Genomic DNA, 23,091 nt, shown 5'->3' with positions numbered 1-23,091 from the left:
CTTTCTGTTCTGCACTTTGAATGGTTAATAAATGAAAGGTATTGCTTTTTATTTTTTAAAAAAAGTAATCACTAAGGGACAGATTTATCAAAATGTGAGTTTAGAGCTTAATAAACAAAAACTCACATTCTATTAACTCCTATGGGATTTTTAGAACCATGTTTATCAAATGGTGAGTTCTTTCTTCTAAAAATCCCATAGGAATGAATAGAACATGGGTGAGTTTTTATTTATGAAGCTTTTAACATTTTGATAAATCTGCCCCTTAAATTGAGGCAAAGGTGTTTATTAACACAATTCAACAGGTCCATACATGCTTCTTAAGAATGTGCATTGAGAGCCAATGCACCCACTTAGCCTACTTTGATGAGTTGTGTGCAATTGCACGCATGGATGCAATTCCATTCCATGGTTCCCTTAGCGTCATAGACACAACTGACTTGCAGCAAGTGAATTCGATTTTGGAAGTCATGCCATGCTCTCCATAATGCTTTTTTAGCAGAATGCTGAATTGCTGGAGAATAATGATGTCTGAATATTGCACATTGTTCTTAGTGAGTCCTTTTTTTGTGTATTTTTCTTGCTTAAATAAAGACCAGACAAGCATAGGTTGCTCTCTACTAAACAGAACTATTTTCAACAGCCTGTATTTAAGGAGACTTTTGCAGCCAATGAAACCATATCATGTGAGTTAATAAGCATTGGCTGGAATGATATTTCTTTATGCACATCTTTGTCATTGTCAATTGCATTCATTGACACCATCAATCATACCTGCTAGCTCTGTGGGGTATATATGTGAAACAAGAAGAAATTATATGCTATTGGGGACAATGACAATATTCTGTTGTATTTTCAGGTGGCTCATCCTCTTATCCGTGCCCAGCTTGTAGATTATATATACAATGGTTTCCTGTTACCGGTAATGGCTCCTGCATTGCATAAGGTCAGTTTTCTTGTTTGGCAGATGTGTCACTTTGTATTTATATTGGTTTTGTTTGGTAACTGTGCCAACACAGGACTGACATTGTTAACCTGTAGCTATTTGAAACTGTCATTGAATTATAAATCTCAGCATTTTACACTTGTCTGGATAGCAGTGATTGCTTCATGTCACTGCATTGTGTTTAATTATATTTGTTATCCATTAGAACAGATCATCATCATCATCATCATCATTTATTTATATAGCGCTGTCAAGATACGCAGTGCTTTACTGCAGTTATAGCAAACAGGGAATAAATGGTCGATAAAAAAAAACAAGGATTACAGAGTACAATAGGGTTAGAAGGACCTAGAGATTAGAGTTTACAAACTAAAAGGTTAGGGTACAATTGAGACATTATGATTATATAAACACTTTGTCATTTTTGATACAGCAATGATTTATTAAGGTACATCGAATAAGCTGAGCTTTTATTGACATCTTTTAAATATACAAATGTTTATATTGTCCTTACCATTAGGAAATACAACCAGAATGCTCATAAAGAACATCTAGCTAGATGGTTGGTGGCACATTGTTAATCAGCACATAAATTTAGTTAGAATGAGTAAAGTTCATGCAATTATATTGATGTTAGTCATAATCATATAGACACGTTCAAGTGAGAAACAGATAATTTAAGGGAAAATAAGAGAGTTTCAAGTTTTGTTTTAATGGGATGGGCAAATTTAACCCGTTTCTCCAAAAATTTGCCGCTGGCAAAATTTCTCCCAAATGAATATGGGCAACAATTTTTTTTCGAAGTGCATCATTTTTATTTCTCCCATTAAAGTCTATGGGCGTCATTTCCTCCGTGACACCCGGCGAAAAAATTCTCTCATCCTAATAAGGATTATGGGCATGTTTAATGCAGTAGTATATTTAAGGTAATTTTTGTTATTATGTACTTACAATTATTTTTCTCGTTATCTAGTTTTCTAGTTATACAAATTAAAAAATTACTATTTATTTAACATGCAAGAATTTTTTTGTCAAGCATATTTACTTGTGTTATGGCTGTTTAATCTACTGGGCTATATACATCAATACATATGAAGTATAGGGATCCATATGACTGATATAAAAGATGTATGCACACATACTGTACCTGTATATATGTATAGGAACAAATATGGAGAGGCCGCACTCGCAGGACACAGAGTGCTCACCAAACAATGTAAAAAACAGCTGCCTGGTACATTTAAAATTAAAAATAAACGAAAACATTTCTTCACTCACGAGTCTTTGGCAAATACATCAGAAATATTTATTTATTCATATGCATATTCCAACGTTCCAGTCACTATAATGTGACCTTTCTCAAAGAACTGTGTATCCTACAGTATCTGCAAGAATGCTCTACCCTTGTTTGTTAGTTTCCATGTACTTTGGTGTTCTTCACCACTGCAAAGCATAAAGGCAGGTTAATTGGTTCCTGATGAAACTGACCAAAATGTGTGTGTGATGGGGACCTCAGACTGTGAGCTCCACTGGGGCAGGGCCTGGTGTTGCTGTGAATTATTATAACTCCCTGTAAAGCACTGTGGAACATGTCGGCAATATATAAATAAAAAGAAGAATCATCGTTTGAAATGCCAGATATTTATTCTATAGATAAAACCAGTAACAAAGTGTCACATTTAGATTCTGTAAAAATGTGCTTTGAGGAACATATTCATGTTAGAATAGATATTACGAATTCTTGTCAGGGGCTGCTGCTTTTTGACAAAAAGTTGGAATATTACTCAAAAAAATAAGGATACCACAAAACACATGACATTAAGGGGGTTATTTAGTAAACTCCAAATGCAAAAATCCCGAAAAATGTGTATTTTAATTTATTAAATCGGACTTTTAAAAAATCGCGATTTTTCGGAATTTATTAAACCCCGAGGATGGAAAAGTCCGAATCAGAAAATCCGGCATCTCAGACCTGTCAAGGTTGCATATAAGTCAATGGGAGAAGTCCCAATGATTTTTTGATGTGCCCTGGGTGTCGCGCAATACTCCCAAGTTTTCGGGCAAAAAAGCATAAGAAATCGGAGTTTTCGGGTGAAAAATCAGAATCTGATTTTTTTCCCACAAAGTAAATTTTTTGGGAAAATGTAATAATAAATAAGCGTAAAAAACATTGGGCTTTGATAAATAACTCCCTAAGCCACAAATTGTGAATGATGTGTAAGCACACCATATATTGGGACAGGGGGAATGTATGTTAATATGCTAGTAGTGGAACATTCATAGGAAAAGTGAACAGATCATAGTGTAAATATGACTTATCACCCAAAGGTGACTTCTGTAGGTAAAGGTGTAAAATGTGTCATTAGGCTGTTTAAAATCCACATTTGGATCATTCAATGGACCCTATTATTTTAGATAAAGATCAATTTTAGAAAACTTATTATGATGGCTTTTTTGGTCCATGAGATACTTTTGTATGATTTTTGGCAACTTTCCTGCAAAGCACCTTTCTTTCTCTTCTATGAAATTTATAATCTGGATTCCTATACCTTTCTGCAGTTTTTCATTGATACATTCCCGTATCCACACCTGTTAACATATAAGGGCTTATTGTAAATTGCAATACACAATGTTTTTAGCATTTTGTAAAAATAGCATAGCCAGTTTAAATTGTCGCGCACAGTGATGTCAACACGTGCTTACATGCTACACTGTGACATCAATGTGTGAGGCCAGAGGAATTCAATATTTTCTGCCTGTCAGATCAGAGAAGGCGTTTATGTGAAGTGCGGCTCTACCAAGATCCAATATAATTAAATAGACTATACTCTGTTTGTTAGGTGTAAGTTGTTGCAAGATTTAAGACAGCGATGTCACATATTTCTGCGGGTGGCATTTTCCTTACTGGTAGCTTTCTATAGATGTCAGGTGAAGCCTGCTTGCCTGTTGGCCTTTCTACAAATCTGGCCCTGTTTACAATGCATTTTACATCATTGTTGATGCCACAAATGCTTTGCTGTCTAAATTTGTTCCATTAACTTTAATTGGTTACAACAGGTGCAGAGAGTATAATAACAGGTAGGTATATGCCCGGCGCCCCCCCCCCAGCTTTGCGCCCTATTCACTTGCCTACTCTGCCTACCCTTAGTTCCGGCCCTGGTAAATTTGACATAAAAATCTGCAGTATTAGGAAAAATTAACATGAAGCCCTTACTCTCTTGTCATAAAAATGGTTTGTGCCACATAATTCACTTTAGCCTAATTTATAAAGCCTAAATTACTTGTTTGAAAGCAAACATTTGATTTATTGCTATTAACATGGCACAAATGCTGAATCCTTAATTATATTAGCTGTAGTGCTGTCTACCAATCCATGGTAGCATATCAACTTATGCATTTATTGGCCTACTGTTCAGTTTCTATAGTTTATAACACCTGAATTAAACACATCACCTGGTACTTCATTGAACTTTATGTATTATATTGTACAGCATGTTACAGATTCCTATGTTCAGAATATGTGTGACGTGCCTAGATGTATGTATATTGGTGCTAAAGGGCTTGCTCCATCAGTTTGTGTTACAGTATAACCAGCTGATTGACCACCTTCTAAGGATTTCCTTCATGAAACCCACCCCCAACTTGACTGTACAAAGACACCTGGATCTGGGATATGCCTATGAGGACAAGTGCTTTTATTTTTACCCCACAATAACTAGTCATTATATACAGGCAGCTCACAAACAACCTGTACCAGCCCCATGTTTGCAGCTGTGTCACTTTAGTCACTCTGATGCTATTTCTAATCAGTATTCATTTGACTTGCATCAGATGAGAATATGCATCTAATCATAATATAGGGTTCTGAGCTAAATCTGGTCATGAAAATGACATTGGATTGGCAGAAAGTACTATAATGGGCAAATTCTTTAGCAAATTGTGTGTCTGTGGCCAAGTATATCTTACACAAACACAGCAGATGTTTCTACTTCAGAACTCAGGGTTTTAGTCAGCATAACCTTTTTCAGCAAAGAAAAAAAAGTCTAAAATGTGCCATCATATTTTTAAAGTTTTTAAGTCATAAGGATTGCCCAATCTGCCTTTGCAGCACAAAAGTGACACTGAATAAAAGCTTTTCAAAGCAAGGGATAAGGCAGAGTTTAGAGAGTTCAAAACACGTTATATACTGTAATCCCTGAGCATACTTCTTTAAATGAGAGATGGAGAAGAACTTTAGTGATCTTATAAACTTCAGAAGTGTGATCCCTTAATTACTTCACTAGCTTCTGAGACAGTTGCAATTTTGCATTGAAAAGAATAAAACTAGTGTTGTCAAGCTGTGACCTCTCATTGGTCGTCTTTTTATCGTTCCTGACACTTTTTTAATAACTCTTTCAAGCCGTATTTTTAATAAACCTGCACAGACTTTGACATTCTAGATATTATCCGACTACAGAAAATTTATAGAAAGCACCTAAAAGCGTCTAATGACGTAAACGATAAACATTTGCCAAAACTTTATTCTTCTTTAATTATTGCAGTTTTAACTAAATCGGGCTTCATCTCAAGGGACATGTTTTTTCTTTTAATTAAAAAAAATGTACATTTTCTAAAACTGACATTTATCAGATATTTCTGTCTGTGCTCGTTTTATTTTTTTACTTGTATGACTTTTACTAACCTTTACTCGCTGTCAACTTCTGTGGAACCCCAAATCAAAATGTCATCATCTAAATGTTGACAGTTTAAGCTCCTTCAAACAACTGGTGCTTTGTTCAGGGGAAAAAATATCTGATAATAAACATAAACCAAACCAAGGCTTTGAATAAGGAGACATCATCAGAACAATCATGGCTGCTGTCACTGACCTGAATAAACATGAATATGCTATACAATTTTTGTGATGTACATTATATTGACTAGAAGTCTGGTCTCCATAGTAAAAAGTGATCTTGTGCCTAGGTTATTGTGTCATTTCTTATCTGTCTTCATCTCTTAGCTCAAACTCTAGTTCTGTAAACACTTCAGTCCATCAGTGATGAACTACATTTTTCTCACTGAATTGCATTTGGCTCTATGGGACAATCTGCAATTATATAAGGAGATAAGATTTACTATCAAATTGAATCTGGCCCAATCTGTGAAATCAGGTATGTTCATCAAAATGATTTCAGATAGTGTTTATACAACTTTTTTACATACGCCCAACTGAATGATCTTTTGTCAAAGGGGGGTTATATTTTCCTTTCAATTAATCGTTATGGAGTCAAGAATGGGTAGTTTTAAATTTTTACCAGTTAAGGTCGTTAAAACTTGATGCTGGACACCACTGGTATTAGTTGATCAAGTGTCTGGCCTAACTGAATAAGAACCCTTAAAATATGTGACACTATTTCATATGATAAAGAATATTGGAAAGTTTTTTCACGTGCTGCACATGCAGATTTCCTGCTCTTTCCTTAGCCTAATTAGCATATGCATATTTGCCCAATCGGTTTGGAATTCCACCATATCCTTTCTGAAAGATTCTGGATTTGGATGAATCCTAAAATATTGAATTCGGTGCCTCCCTATTAGTCAGTATAGAGCTTCATACCGTCAGGATTATTATGCAGGAATAAAGATACTAAACCTAATGACAGTAAGCCCATAAAATATCATTAGGGCTCTTACTCACTGGCGTTCTGACCTGCGCTCCCCTGCGTTCCGTTTTTTGGCGTTCAGCTGCAGGGGAGCGCAGGAATAGACGCATGTCATTATTTCAAATGGGGCTGTACTCACTCAGGCGCGTGTAGGCGCCGAACGCAGGAAAAATGCAGCATGTTGCGTCTCAACCTGCGTTCGGCGCCTACACGCGCCTGAGTGAGTACAGCCCCATTTGAAATAATGACATGCGTCTATTCCTGCGCTCCCCTGCGGCTGAACGCCAAAAAACGGAACGCAGGGGGACGCAGGTCAGAACGCCAGTGAGTAAGAGCCCTAACTGCAAAAATCTTCATTAGTCACGCAACATGTTTTTGGTGTGACTCTTGAGAAAGGGTTCTTTGGGGGGTCCTTAATCTGCTTTATTTATTTGCTTTTCTCTGCTTTCTACTATTTAATATAATTGTGGGATGTTAAAGGGGACCCGTCACCCAAAAAAATTATTCAAAATCCTATTTTATCAGTATAGTCAAGGAATATGAACTTTAACTACACTATATAAATTATTTGAATCTTGTTTCCTTCAGTCTGGGATTTCAAAATTATAGCAAGCAGGCAGCAGCCATTTTGTGGACACTGTTATTAAGAAAAGCCTTGTATCATCTCAGAATCTTGTTTGTGCACCAGAATGGGGGACCCGATGTCCATCCCCATGCCCTGACCACACAATTATATGGTAAAGAGAACTGGGGGAATGTGTGGGGAGCAGTGCTGAAGTGCTGAATTGAAAGTGAAAGTAATTGTCTGCCCCGCCTCTATGCCACGGGCATAGAGGAGGGGCAGACAATATTTGATTGACAGCTGAAATTTTTAAATGAGCTTACAACAGCTATGAATGCTTAAATAAAAAATAGAAATTGGATTTCACGTTTAATTTGAAAAGGACTTTTATTATACAGATTTTTGTGTCTGGGTGACAGGTCCACTTTAAGAGAGTGAAGCAGAAGTTGCCTAAACAGGAGCAGCTAGGGATCCTATAGCTTTTTGAATAAACCTAATGGCAACGTGTGTCTGCAAGTATGATATGCAGGAAATGTAGACTAAACTCTTGTATTATGGATTACTCAAAGGGTTTACTGGTGCAAATTAAGCCATTTAATATTTTTTAAAAAACAGTGTACCTTTCATGATGTGTTCAGTAAAACTGAATTTGGCCAAAAAAGTTAGGATAGTATAAGATTGTTTGTGAAAGGATAGCACTGCAATTAAAACTGTCCTCTTGGAATAAGAAAAATCCTTAATTTCTTAACTATCCCATATCACTGAATTAATAATTAATTTCTCATTAAAGCACTCATAAAGTCTGCAGCTGTATATTGGTTCCAAAGCACAACTTCTTGCTGGTCAGCAGTAACACACTCATTGTTTGCCTTATCAGTCCCTGAATATAAGCAGTGCAAATGTCTTACTTGATTTGCTGGGGGAGAATGTGAAGACATAATGTACACCCTGTGGTATTGTTTAGATTTTACAATGTTATTTCCCAAAAAGCTAACATAAATGCCTGAGCATAAATTTTATGCCTGTTATGCAGTATCTCCTATGGCATAATAAATAGGAATTCTACTCAAGTTGTTTATTATGAAAGTAAAATTATTTGGGTAATAAAATGGATTCTAATTCTTGTTTACGCTTCCTTTTCTTGTCATTAGCACTTAAGCTATTCAGGCTAGATAATGCTATTAATGAATGTATTTCTTTTATCAGTTCTTTGCTAAGTATTTCTCTAAGGAACCACAGTCTTAGAAGTGTAAAAAATGCATTATGTAATAACGGGAAAGCATTGAACTGAATATAGCCTTGTTAATTGTATTGCAAGGAAAAACTCTACTGAATCAACTTTTTGCAAAGATTTTAATTGTGTATAGAAATTGCATGGAGGCTTCTTTAGATTGTGAGCTCTTTTGGGAATGAACCTCTTTTCCTCTTATATCTTTTATGGGTACTATTGTTGTGTCTAATTTGTGCATTCGGTGTTTACACAATTTAACTATACAGAATTGTGAAATATGTTGGGGCTTTATAAATACATGATAATAACAATGGAGGTGTTGAATGCTAGGCTTAGCAGGGTTCGGAAATTGGCTCCAGTGAATCACGGTTTAATCTCAATCTGAGAAATCATGTTTATGTAAAACAATATATATTTTTATGGTGCATTAAATTAGATTAGTGTTTATGCATATTTTTTGTACTTGAACCCCCCCCCCCTGAGTGACGGCTTTAAATGCTTTAAATTGACACTGGCATATTTCTATTAATCAACTTGATTGCTTGTTTAAAGGCACCATTGGAAATGCTATTGCCATATTAGCTTTCTTTTCAGAGGAATGCTCTTGAAAAATCATGAATAATTTCACAGTATAAAATAAATTTATTATAGATCCTATTTAGACATGTAGAACATAACGTATTGTGGGCCTATTTTACTAACAGTGGTCAAAGTGTTCTGCAGTTAAAAAACAGAATTGAAAAAGAGTAAAAACTGTATACATTTATAATAAGTTTACCCTGAAGAAGCACTAAGATGTCGGCACAAAACCCACTTGGAAATGTACAATTTTTTATACAGTTTTTTCGATGCTGATTCTGCGCTGATTTTTTTCTATTTAGATTCTGCCCTTTAATGCTGTATTATTCCTCGGAGCAGGAGATGATCTTTTGTTTTTTTTTAATTTTATAATAAAAGTACTAAACTATATTTAGCTCCCCATTTGCATATTTATAACCTGCCCTGTGAATGTGAATTTTTAGTAAAATTTATGGTTGGTGAGTAGGCAGTCTTGCTGTTGGCACATGGAGATGCTTAGTTTTTAAAGCATTAATCCACGAAACTGAGCACCTTTAAATTAAGCACATTAGCACATAGATATGTTTTACTTTTTAGTAGTTCGTCTATGCATGCCCCCAGCACATATGTGTTACTTTATAAGAACGTTGGCTATTTCATCTGTAATTAGCTCTACAACCTATATGACGTGTTCATGAGCTGATGTGGCCGGAATCGGTGCATTATATGTGAAATGTTGTGCACGAAAAAGTCATTGTTAGTAAACCCTGCTTATTTATAAAATATGCCAGTTTATTTTTCTTTTGCTTGTCATGTCACCCAGGCTGGCTGATACCTGCCAGTTGGTCTGCAACATTACAAGGGAAGCATGGCCAAACAGCAAGTTTGATACCCTTCTTGGCATGCATGTCTGTGAATGATTGAATGATATCTCATATTAGTAAAAGCAATCCTATACATTTACATGCTCAATATGGAAGTGTGAGAGTGATACTTGTCAGTAAGGTTATGCTTAGCAGCAGTGCTGGTCGTGCATATAAATTGTTGTGCATACAGGCCATTCCTACAATACTGCTGATAATAAAGAGTAGGTTTCTCTCAGTACAGATTTAGACTTGTTATTGGGACAGCAACCGGCTTCTACCTCAGCAGAAGCAAAGCAGCAATAGTGATGAGGTCTCTCTTGCTCAGAGGCATGTTATTAATGATCCTAATAAACACCATGTTTATGAATCTGTTTGCATGCAAAATAGACTATCATTTCTGAATGTTTGGACAGGTGGCAGACTTCTTTTTATCACCTATATGAGCATGTTAGCTCATAGTCTATTTTCTGTTGATGTTGTTTAGGTCCCTGGGCTAAATAATTAGGAATGTCTAATATTTGTTATTTATATAGAGCTACTTTTCAGTACTTTTTTTAGCCAGAAAGATGATACCTGCCTGGGCCACAACCAACCAGATCATTATACTAGATGGATGGATAGGTAGATTATATAGAAATAGATGATAGAAAGATAAAGAAATAGATGATAGCTAGAGAGATGATAGAGAGATAGACAACAGCTTGAGAGACAGAGAGTGGTAGAGGGTAGATAGCGAAATAAATGATAGCTATAGAAAGATGATATAGAGATAGACAGATAATAGAAAAATAGATGGTTTCTATAGAGATAGATAAACAGAAAGATACATTTATTCAAAAGGTCCAGGAAAAAAAAGGTTAAGAAAAAGTGTAACTGATATTGCAAACATGATCCTATGTCTTCTTTAGGATTTTATGGAATAGAATTAGTTTTTGACCTAAGCCTCTGTAATTGTGCCCTAGACTGACCCCATGTCTTCACCCCTTGTCCTCATGGTGCAGTATGTGGTGAATGTAGAATGTGTACATCTGAACTATTTCACAAGTAACTTGAGAGGCTTAGAGAAAGATTTCTAAGCTCCTCTGTCAAGTACCAAGAGTCTTATTGCCAGAGAATCTATATGTGGAATGGAGACCATAATGTGTAATTCAACAGAGAACATAAAAAATAAGTGGACACAACATGTTTTACAATGTATGTGATCCATCCAAACTTTGAGACATTTTTCAGAAAAAACTATCTTTGTTGCCTTATCATTTTTATCATTATATTTCACTGTGTTTTTTTCATATATGCTTATACAGGAATGAAATATAGCTCACAAAAAATATATCAATAGACATTGCTTAGCAGAATCTAGAACTCAAATGCTTTGTGACTGAATTGTTTGGTTAATATAAAACTGAATTTTGAGTTCTATAATAAATATAATACTTGCAAGTTGTAATCCCATTGTGGTTATCCGATTTGCATTAGTTTAACAAGGATGCTAAAAAAACATGGCCATAAAACCTAATAAAGTATATAAATAAATGGCATTACAAAGGCTCCCTGAGCTTCAATTGACCAGGCTGTATAATCTTTTTATGCAATGATTAGGGCAAACCTCACTTTGACTTTGTCGTGAAATTCCAATAGATTACATATCCACAGCCTTAGTTTCTGTCAACTGGGAACAATCTTATACTTCAGAGACTTCTGCTACGTCTATTTTTAAATAAATCTTAAATTGAAATGATTTATTAATGAGAGCTTGGCAACCTTAAATGAGAAAATGAGAGCATTGTCTACACAGGGCACTAATATAACACTAATATCTTGAAAATATTCATTTGAAACTGAGGCCTGAGGTACTAAAACGTGATGAACAGTGTTAGTTTGACATGTTGTTTCTCGGAGCTAGCCATGTTGTTCTTGCACAGTCCATTCATTTCCATGGTCCATACGAAGGTGGTGTAGTTCTTATTAATACAGCTGGCCATATATATATATAGCTTTATTTCCTTCTAGGAATTCTTAGTAGTAAAGTGATTTTATTTGTATCCCAGTGGTATTTTGTGGCAAGGTTTTTTTGACAGTAATACCAAAGATTTAGTCACCAGATCCCAGTTATGAAGCAGCGATCTGAAGATATTAGAGTGAGAAACAGGGCTAAGCAGACTCACATGCACCTTCTCTACTCTACAGGAATTTCTTTCTGCTCTAATAGTGAAAGCACAAGTGCTTAATCCTTTGCATTTGACCTTTTATTTTAAACTGCCCTTCAGACATATGGTGCAATTCTTTATCGCCAATTGGACTGGAAACAAAAATGTTTTGCTTTTCATCAGGTCAAATTAGGACACAAATGATTGCACTGTATAATTAGAACGCAATCTGTCACTCAGACAATGTCCGTACATTTCCCCCTTTAGTTAACTAGAATACTGTTGCATATTTCATAATGCTCATTTTAACACCATAAGTCAGGAACAGGCAACCAATGGAATCTTGTCTCATATATATGTGTTATGTAAGCAAGCCCAAATTTGTACTTTACAAAGCAGCCTGACAACAGATTTGTTCTTATGCTGGTTAATAACGAAATACAGTTAACCTCCTAAGCTTCATGCCTGAAACAAGAGTGTTGGGAGAGCACAGACAGATCAAACATGAATCTCACTGTATTTATATGCCTGTACTTTCTCTTAGGCTGTTATTTTAGTGTGTAAATAAAAGAGACACTGAAAAAAAATGAGTCATTGGCCAATGCCAGCTTGCAATCCTTAGCTAAATCCAGGTAAGGTAAAATTTAAATACAGGTTTAATATATTCCAACATGTATGTCTAGTGATACAAGAGCAAGAGTACACAGTCATTTGTTGTTTTTATATCTATCTGCATATCTATCGACATTGTACTGTAGGTGGCATACTTGTCACATGTGAAGGTCACCTTGAACAGTTGGGAATATTTGTTGACAATTTAATTTGAAAACTCATGTACCAGTCAAACAATGAAACCCTTAGTACTGCTAAGGACAAGCAGGACAATGTCACAACTTATATTAGTTACACTGCATGCAGCTATTTATTACATGCCACTTCTTTCAGTACATGAATTCTAATCAATGCCATACTTGAAAAACAGTATCTGAGGCTGGGCATATCTGCGGTATAAATTTATGTATTTTTTCTTTTAAATGAGGCCTTTTGTCTAAAATAAAAAAAAGTTTTTTAATCGTGTATTTGTAGATTTTACAACAGCATACAAAAGAAGTGGGGGAATCTAGTTTAAATAAGATATAAACATTTAATAAAAAACTTGAATATTCTTTACTACATTATATAGTTATACAGTGCTGCGTGTCCCAGTAGTACTATATAAATAAAGTTATATATATTTGAAAGGACACATCATTCAAGCGTGAAAGCTAAAATGTAATTATAGAGGAAAATTACAAGATCATATTATTTAATTATAGTTTATTGAAACAGTGTGAAATATAAATAAATAGATGTGGATATTATAGTCTAATGGGGGATTGTAATATGTTTTGTTAAGACAAAAAATGTTCACAAAGACCATTGTGAGCATTAGCGACCAAGATTTTTATTGTTTTTGACTGACTACAGACCTCAACGACTTCCTTGCAAACGAAGGTATGGGTATAAGAAAAAAGTTGGGGGGCACAGTGGATCTCTTTTTATTTTGCTGCAGGTCTGTATACTCCAAAAAAGGAGAAGGCACACTAAAGATCCACAAAACCCCTTCTTCTGGGTCAAGGGAAAGTCAGGAGAAAAAAGGTTGGATCGAATAGTGAGCAGGTCAGGAGGCAAGGAAGGCCTATTTATGCAAGCAGCAATTTAGTTTAATATAGCGTGTGGGGGTTATCTGGTTTGGTTAATGATAGTAGTTTGTCACTTTTCATAACTTTTGGAGAAATGCTGTACTTTAACATTATGCACAAATGTATTGATTTCACTCTTGGCAAGGTTTCCAGGAGCCAGGCATTAAGTTTGATCACTCTCACTTGCCCTCCCAAAACTGAAAGTCCTCAGCATGGCATTTGGGTCATAGGTTTTGGCAAGCATATGTATTGATAATAACTATGATAATAAGTATGAATTGACGTTTCACCTTAAGGGGCAGATTTATCAAGGGTCAAATTTCGAAGTGGAAAATACTTCCAAATTCGACCATCGAATAGAATTCTCCGACATTCGAATTCGAAGTGGGAGGATTTTATCCATCGTACGATCGTATACGATTTTCCTTCAAAACACAAAAACTTAGAAATACGCTTTGGCAGGTCCCTATTGGCTAACATAGCACTTCGGCAGGTTTAAGTTGCCGCAGTATTGAAGTCAAAGTTTTTTAAAGAGACAGTACTTTGCTTATCGAATGGTCGAATAGTCGAACGATTTTTACTTCGAATCGAATTCGAAGTAAATTCAAAATCGTATTATCCTATTCGATGGTCGAAGTATCCAAAAAATGACTTTAAATTTTGAATTTTTTTACTTTGAAAATTCCCTTGAATTCACTTCGACCCTTGATAAATCTGCCCCTAAGTGTTCATATTATTCTGTAATGAAGCTGTTACATAATTGAATGCTATTGTATACCTTACATGTTTGTTACTATAGCTGTTGCCTATTTCAATCCCAACCTGGATATATTCATTGTCATCTTGAGTGTAGTAAGATTTGTGGGTATGGAAGGTTAGTTTTAAAAGGTGATGGAAAACAGCCTGGCAGTTTGACACTGCACAGTCAGGGGATATATTAATATGTTTACTTGGTAACAGTGAATCAGCAATGTGAATAGGACAAAAAGAACAGCTGGGCCTGGGTAAACTCCATGAATATGAAGGTCAACCACATATAAAACAACGACACAGTCGGAACACGTGTCTTCACAATAAATATTGCTTTATTCACATAAGTCTTATAAGTTTAATGTGTGTGTATATATAGATAGATAGATAGATAGATAGATAGATAGATAGATATATATATAGAGAGAGAGAGAGAGAGAGAGAGAGAGAGAGAGAGAGAGAGAGAGAGAGAGAGAGAGAGCAAAAAAATCAATGTGCCTGGGAGCAGTCATGAAATATAGAATAATCGAACAACAATGTCCACACTCTCAAGTCTTAGAAAGTGAAAAAGTTATTTATTATTGTTGAGAGAGAGAGAAAGTATATTCTTTGTACTTGGAAGTTACTACAGTTCTATATTTAAAAAGTACAAAATTTGCTTATATTGTATATTTTAAAAATATAATCCTTTTTTTCATCTTTGCCATGGTTCACACAGTTTAATGGCACTGTGATTTTAATACTGCCAGCATGTTGTTCAAATGCTGCCCTTATGAATATTTCCTAAATCCTCTTATTTTCAAGTGAGCCTTAAATAAATTCTGTGGATGCATTTTCATTTCAGAGCGCTGTGGTAAACAATAGCTAGTTCGTGTTTCTGCTTTAATGGTTTTTAAAAGTAGAGTATTGCCTCTTGCTACTGTTTTCTAAATGGAGCTGACTATTATAAATTGAAGGTAAACAGAATATCTTTTAAGACTAATGGAAATGAGAAATATTCAGGTTCCACGTTAAAATATAATGTAGTGCTTTTTTGTCAGTGCTCTGCTAATTTCTTGTCAGTACCAATTTTCATAAGGTAAGGGATCTCAGCTGAAGAGAAGTTGGCATTAGGCTTGTAAACTGGGATACAATTACTAATTACTTATGCACGTCTGCATAAGGTGCACCCCAATTGTTGAAGTAGTTCCTTGGCACCCATAAAACTCTCCTTTAGCTGCTATTTATAAGGGAACATACAGTTGTGAAGTGACTTTGCATGGCTTTACATGGGATGTACAGGGAGGAAGCCAGCTTATAGAAGCAGGATTTTTGTTTCACTGATCCTCCAGGGTTGACATGTGTATGTTGGATATAATCATGTGTTACTCTCTCTCTCTCTCTCTCTCTCTCTCTCTCTCTCTCTCTCTCTCTTTCTCTCTCTCTCTCTCAGTTGGCTTGTATAATGCTCTTATCTATTCTTGCCTCTGAGCAATCCATCATTCAGGGTCACATATCATATTTATTGAGTTCTGTTATTACTTAAATTTGCCATTTTATTTTGTCTTTGCATGTGTCTCATGGAAATATATACTATTTACATTAGTAATATGTGAAGGCTCGCAGTTAGTCGTGCCTAAACTACAGTTGTTGCAGGCTCCTTTTTGTTTTATAATCCCCATGACAAGATGGCTTGGTTTAGTGGCCAGGGGTATTTATGATTTGACTGGGGAAATCTCCATTGTCTCACTCTCTCTGAGTAGTGGAGGGCTCGACCCGAAGTCAAAGGCGGCTGCTAAATGCAGAAGAGCAGGCTTAGACCGGAACATTGTGAGTTAGTTCTGGGTTAGGGATACCTATGTTACAAAATGTTATCTAGAAGAACCCCGTTTTGTTTGAATGTAAATACAGAGAAAGCAAACAGACAGGCTGTCTGTGTGGGGTAGAGGAAAAAGTGGCATCACTTCCAAAGAAAGACCCAGGGGCAAAAAATTAGGGCTATACTGTGTTGCATAGTAACTAGACATTTTGTTTTGTAATTTAGGAGCATTTTAGGAATAAAAGACTCCAGGATGGTCTTATGGACCAGTGGGTACTAACTGCTCTGAAAAGGGCAGGTTCATTAGGAACTAGAAGGCTGTAACAGTTCACTTATGCATCAGCCTTAATGCCAGCGAGGCAGGTTTACACCCATGGAGATTTCACAGCATTTCAATGCCATCCGTTCTTGCAATGTCATCCCATACCAAATGATGCCCCTGGCATGCTGCAAATAAATTGGTGTTCCAAAGCCACCCATATGTTTTGTAAGAAACCTTTAGTTTAATCCTGACTAGAGTACTATGTGATTGTTTATTGCTATATGGTAAATGATAAAGCATACTAATAAAAATATACACAATATACAGACATACGTTATTATGCCCCTTTTAACAAATGACATTCTTTTCCACTGTATCTTCAGTTTGCTCTAGTAGTAAAAATCCATTTTGCCAGACTGTACAGGTTTCATAATGAAAATGTACTGCCACTGGCATCTGTAGTTTTCTAAGAACAAACAAATGGAAGAATTGTAGTGCTCGTAACCGAAAGACACTTTCCTGGATAACTGAACTGTTCTGTATTTTATATGCAACATCCCTGCAGCTCCCAGCAATGTCAAAGTGGGAATCTCATTATCTGTTGGAATGATTCTTGTCAGTTATTCTATTCCCTGTATACCTTCCTGTGATAAAGATGCCTGGCCTGTCTAATAGTTGAACAAACTAGGAAAAGTACCTGTGCTGGGGCTTGGGAAATTGTACACTCTTTTCCACATCTACTTGCTGGTCTCTGAATTTTAATTTGATTAGCTAGTTCTACAAATAAGACAAATGTTTTATAATTTGCTTATCTTGAGAACATCTTTATATTCAGCAGGACTCCTGACCTGGTAAAGTAGCCATGCTGGGATGTAAAATATATATTTCCTAAACAATAAAAGAAAGAATAATGCCAATAACTTGTTTTGTTTCTGCAAACTATGGAACACTCCCGCTGTTCTGTTCTAAAGCTATAGATTTTTAATCAGGTTTTTTTTTCAAGGTGCCGGCAGCTTACACAGGTCTATAATTTTTGCACTTTGTAAATGAAATATGTCTCATAAGTGACTTTTAATGACATTTAATAATCCATTGAACAGTAATTATTTTAATGAAATCATAATGTTGTCATTTGTGGAATGCATCATTTCCTAAGACTATTTTAATTTGGTTCCCTACAAAGAGAAGAAGGCTTTTTATATTCTTGCCTTGAGTAATTTATGTTTTTAAATGCGATCACAAGAGGGTGCATTAATATTGTTTGGCTGTCATGTAGGAATAAGCATTGGAAAGGTCAGCTGTATTGCCCTTCTTGAAAAGAACTGCAGACTTCATCTGCAGCTTTGTTATTGCTGGCAAGCTATAGCTAAAAGAATTATGCATTTAGAGCAGGTTACAAAATAAATTGACTTCCTTAAGAGTATGTGGGGATACACACTGAGATGGGGTTTTATTCTTTAATATAATATTCAATAATATATTGTCAATATAATTTTTGTATCTTTTGTTCTCCTTTCACTGCTCTTCCTCAGGTCAGACAAGGTTATATAATGCTCAATAGTTGGTGTGCCTATATCAAATAATCAGGGGTGGCTAGCCATACCTTTCTTCTTGGGTTGCCAACTCCTGGAGTAATGGACCAGGAAAAGCGTATTCAAACTCATGCTGGACCTAATAATGCCTACATCAGTAATATTTAGCATACTGTAACCTGACTCATTCTTGCACTTGCTTCATTTCAGGTGACTGTGGAGGAAGTAATGACTACTACTGCTTATCTGGATCTGTTCCTGCGAAGTGTCTCAGAACCCATCCTACTTAAGATTTTACTTCGTTTTATTCTGATTCATCAACATGAGAAGGTGCACATCCTAGATACACTGGTTAGTCGTATCAATACCCCATTTCGGGTAAGTCACAGTGGGTTCCTGTAGTTATTACAGCCATTTGTATAACATTATAGAGAGCAATACAGTTGTGATATGTGTAATATAGATTGTATACTATTAGCAATAGTTAGACTGCATTCATGATTACTGACTAATATGCTGTTGTTGACCACCAACCAGTCCTTTGGATATAAGTTATCAGTATCACCCACCATTACTTGTGTGCTATTATTTGGGAGAACCTGCAGTGTATTGGTCTGATACAACCCTGCCACTTAAAATAGCTACACATTCATATCTGACCATGTACACGGTGAAATTATTTAATTGTCCTTTTGCTAGGACCATACACAGTAAAACCAGACCTGGGCAGAATGAATTTGCTCTTATTTCTTTCTATACATCCTATATTTGCCATCAGAAATACAACCTGAAGGCACATGAAGTTAGTTATTTCTGAATCCACATACACATATCAATCAATCACTAATCTGTGCAAAATGTCAGTGGCCTAGATTATATACAGTAGCTACCATTAATACATAATATTTGTATCATTGGTTTTCTTGCTTTTTTCTTTAAGGTTTACACTAATTTATATAATTTAAGTACTGTAAACTCATAATATATAGAATCTGCAAGAAATTAAATGATCATAGACTAAAAAGACTAAAAACTGGTGATAAAGACTATTGGCAAATTGCATGTTTTTGGTTAATGCCTTGATATACAAGACTCCAAAACTATTCCTTACACAGTGCTGGAGTATGCATAATGCTCTCTAGGGTTTTGTCTAGAGTCTCATCAGTTCAGGACCTGAACAAAGTTAGTTGATAGCAGCATATAAGCAGGGATGGCATTTAGGCCTTCAGCCAAAATAAATTCCACCCTCAAGCTGGTTTTAGACTGCCATTCTCCCTAAAATGTTTAACAGTTGGTGAGCACTACTCATTGTACTTTAGCAACAAGCTGGAGGGCCTTAGGTTGGAAACAACAAGTGTTTATATTAACATCTTTCCCTTCTATAGCTTCTGCCTTTCACCCTTTCTACTTAAAGCTTTGTCACTGCTGGTTCTCACTATGTGGACAGTCAGTCCTTTTCTAACACTTTAGTGATAGCTTTATGATCTAGCCCAAATCTCACTTATTTCTAGGACACTATTTATTTTCATGCATTGTAATATCATAAATGTCCAACCTGCAAACCCAATATCACATTTCGGTTGCATTAAGCCCATAGCATGAAGAGCGACCTGACATTGTTTTCAATAATATTTTTGTACCATCTTAAAAAGGTTGAGATTTTTGTTGTTAAGACCAGAGATAATGTTTTTTCGTTGCCACGTTGCATGTAATTCTAATTAGCATTAATAAGGAAGATCTCGCTGTTCACTGTATATAAGCTGTAATCCATATTCAAGCCCTGTCTACAGCACAGGTAATTCACATTGAAATATTGAGGATGGTAGTGCCATGATGAGATTCTACAAACTTAACAGTCTACTCTCTCTGAATAGTGAATCGCTGTGCATAAGAAACAAATCATTGTGAATCTTATAAACCAGACAGCAATGCAAACAAAATCAATGAACTGTAAAAGCCAAACTGGCATTGCAGAATATTAAAAGAAGATCAGGCGAAGGCATCTATTTTTTTCTATGCAGTATTCAATTGAGAAAATCAGATTGCAGTTTGTTATGGCCTTAATAGCACTGTACTGTGCTTTTGCACTTGTTATTACTACCAATACTCATTTTAGTCTTCTCTCTGTATCTTAGCAAGCATGTGTAACACAGGGTTGACCTCCTCTTCTTTAACCCGTTGGAGCAAAAGAAGGGACGAATTCAGATCTGTTGCTTAGAAACATTTCTTTTTACAGAACATACATCTGTGACAAGTTTTCCTTTTGCAGAATTTAATGTCACACCAAATCTTGTCTACCTTGTGCAAAACTAATTGATTGTAGGCAACTATTACATTAGACCATGGCAATGTGGAGATATATTTAATAAAGCTGTGACAAGCTTTTGTGAAGACATTTACAGTAAGTTAGGTGATGAAAACGGAAGATATTATGAAAGATTATTTACTCTAAAGGGACTCATCCCTTAGCTTGAAGCATCATTAGAATGAAAGCATTCGGGCTATGTATCTCACTGTGCCAATTATCATCTCCAGACAAATAAGGCCAGTAACTTAGTGATTTACAAGGTTTTTTTTTCTCCCTTAGCTTTGTGTTGTGTCCTTGGCATTATTCCGAACTCTTATTGGTTTACATTGTGAAGACGTGATGTTACAACTCATTTTGAGGTAATGGTTTCATTATATTCTTGATTATTCAAGGAATATTTATATGTTTTCTATCATTTTACAAAGTTTCCTGCAGTTTCCTTGTGAATTTTTAGCATAGGCTTGTGATGCATTTTGTAAGCCAAGTTAACTGGGACTTCACACTAGGGGGCCAATTCACAAAGGGTCGAATATCGAGGGTTAATTAACCCTTGATATTCGACTGGGAATTAAAATCCTTCGAATATCGAAGTCGAAGGATTTTAGCGAAAATAGTGTGATCGAACGATCGAAGGATTATTCCTTCGATCGAACGATAAAATCCTTCGAATCGAACGATTCGAAGGATTTTAATCCAACGATCGAAGGAATATCCTTCGATCAAAAAAACTTAGGAAAGCCTTCCCCATAGGCTAACATTGAGTTTGGTAGCTTTTAGATGGCGAACTAGGGGGTCGAAGTTTTTTCTTAAAGAGACAGTACGATTTTTAGTTCGAATAGTTCGATTCGAAGTTGTAGTCGAAGGTCGTAGTAGCCCATTCGATGGTCGAAGTAGCCCAAAAAACACTTCGAAATTCGAAGTGTTTTTACTTTGAATCCTTCACTCGAAGTTAGTGAATCGGCCCCTAAGTGTTTCATTTTAAAGGAATTGTTCAGTGTAAAAATAAAAATGGTGTAAATAGATTATTTATATAGGTTGTGCAAAATAAAAAAATGTTTCTAATATAGTTAGTTAGGCAAAAATATAATGTGTAAATGCTGGAGAGACCTGATGACTGTTTAACGTAACACCCAGAGCACTATTTTCTGTTTTGCAGCTCTCCTGGTTTCCACTGATTGGTTACCAGGCAGTGACCAATCAGAGACTTGGGGGGGTCACATGGGTCATAATTGGATCAATTGAAAACTCACTGAACAGTTATGTCACATGTAGCCCCCCTTAAAGTCGCTGACTAACTCAGAGTTAGAGAGCTGAAAAGCAGGAAGTTGTGTTCTCTTCTGTTATGTCAGACATCCACTCACTTTTTTTTTATTTTGTATAGCTTATCTATTTACCCAGTTTTTATTTTTACACTGAACTGTTACTTTAAAGGCATCTTCATAGACTAATGACAGATGGAACATTTCTCCTGAGATCATGGCTAAAATAATGTATGACACTCTTCCAACATTAAAATGGTTTCTGGTACAATTGTAGTGCAACCAATTAATACAGAGGGAAATTTATTATTTTAAAAAACACATATTTTATACATTCAACATGATGAAGAATATTTTGCCCTGTGCCAAAAACAAGAAAGCACTCTGCACTCCATAAATGATCCCTACCACATGCCTTAACTCACAAGATGAGTTGTCATAGGGTACTAGTGGGTCAAGTCAATATTGGTGGGAGGAAGCCGTTATTTTACAATTATTAATAATGTATGGCTCCTTTAGCTGAACCTGCTTAATATTGTAGGGTACATCTGCCTGAAACCCAATCTTTGAATTTTTTACAGCTGTAATTAATAAAGTATATTATGTTGTAATTAATAAAATATAAGGCTACAGAGTGGATATCTAGGGTGAAACTATGAGTTGTGTCTTTCTGTTAAGTCACAGAAAAAGATGCCAGAGTTCAGAATATGTGAAAAGTCAATCTCTGCTTTGTAGTTGCACACTCCTGTCATGTTTTACCCTTGATTATAGCATGATAGATCCTTGATGTACCAATATTGCCAGGAACCACCAATAATTAAAGAAGTGGAATGCTGGGCAGTGGCAATGCCTTCTTTTAGAGTGGCATGCGTTCATTTTATTAGGTTAAATAGGCTACATATGAAAGACCTGCATGATTTGAATTCTTTTTGTAGTGGGTATTAGTCAGACAGGCTTAAAATTAATCAAAAGCTGCTCTGGTCACATTTATTTTCAGCATGGATGGACTCGAGATGTCTGCACCTTTATGTGTGCTTCCTCATTGACTTCCTGCTGGGAACAAAGCTGCCTTTTTATTCGATAAATCCTTAGTTTTATGTAGAACATCAATTTCAGATAAAATATGCAAGATTCCTTAGTGAGAGTTTTTGTTCTCTAATCATTTACAGCAGCAGTTGCTGGTGGTCAGTACATACATGGTGTCTCAGAGCAGAATGAGAGGGTTGCAGTTTCATTCTTTTTTTGGTTCTCAGATGTTTTAATCTCTCTCTCTCTCTCTCTCTCTCTCTCTCTCTCTCTCTCTCTATCTATATCTATATCTATATCTAGGTAATGGAGGTGGTAGGTAGGAAGCAATGGTTGAAATTTACATATCAATGGTATCTCCCCCCCATGGCCCTGATGGCTGCCCCTATATGGTCAATCAATATCCAAAAACAGCAATAAAATAAACATATCATTAATGTACATGGCCAGAATGTAATGTTCTCCTAGCTACAAAATCAAGTGAGAACAGCATTGCTAACATAAGTGATGCCCCTAATACAT

The 23,091-nt window shown here is 35.8% G+C and overlaps 1 protein-coding gene across 1 annotated transcript in view; it reads left to right on the top strand.

The window, feature by feature from the left end:
- fhip1a.L (FHF complex subunit HOOK interacting protein 1A L homeolog) overlaps positions 1–23,091 on the top strand; it is a 94,883-nt gene that overhangs the window by 57,778 nt on the left and 14,014 nt on the right. Inside the window, exons 5-7 of the mRNA XM_018231420.2 lie at positions 860–946; positions 18,187–18,354; positions 20,564–20,643. Of these exons, the coding sequence (XP_018086909.1) occupies positions 860–946; positions 18,187–18,354; positions 20,564–20,643 (335 nt within the window). The remainder of the gene's footprint in view (positions 1–859; positions 947–18,186; positions 18,355–20,563; positions 20,644–23,091) is intronic.

Source organism: Xenopus laevis, chromosome 1L (assembly GCF_017654675.1).
Source record: "Xenopus laevis strain J_2021 chromosome 1L, Xenopus_laevis_v10.1, whole genome shotgun sequence".
NCBI classification, from domain to species: domain Eukaryota; kingdom Metazoa; phylum Chordata; class Amphibia; order Anura; family Pipidae; genus Xenopus; species Xenopus laevis.
Note: the sequence above shows the minus strand (reverse complement) of the source record. Positions and strands in the feature narration are given on the sequence as shown.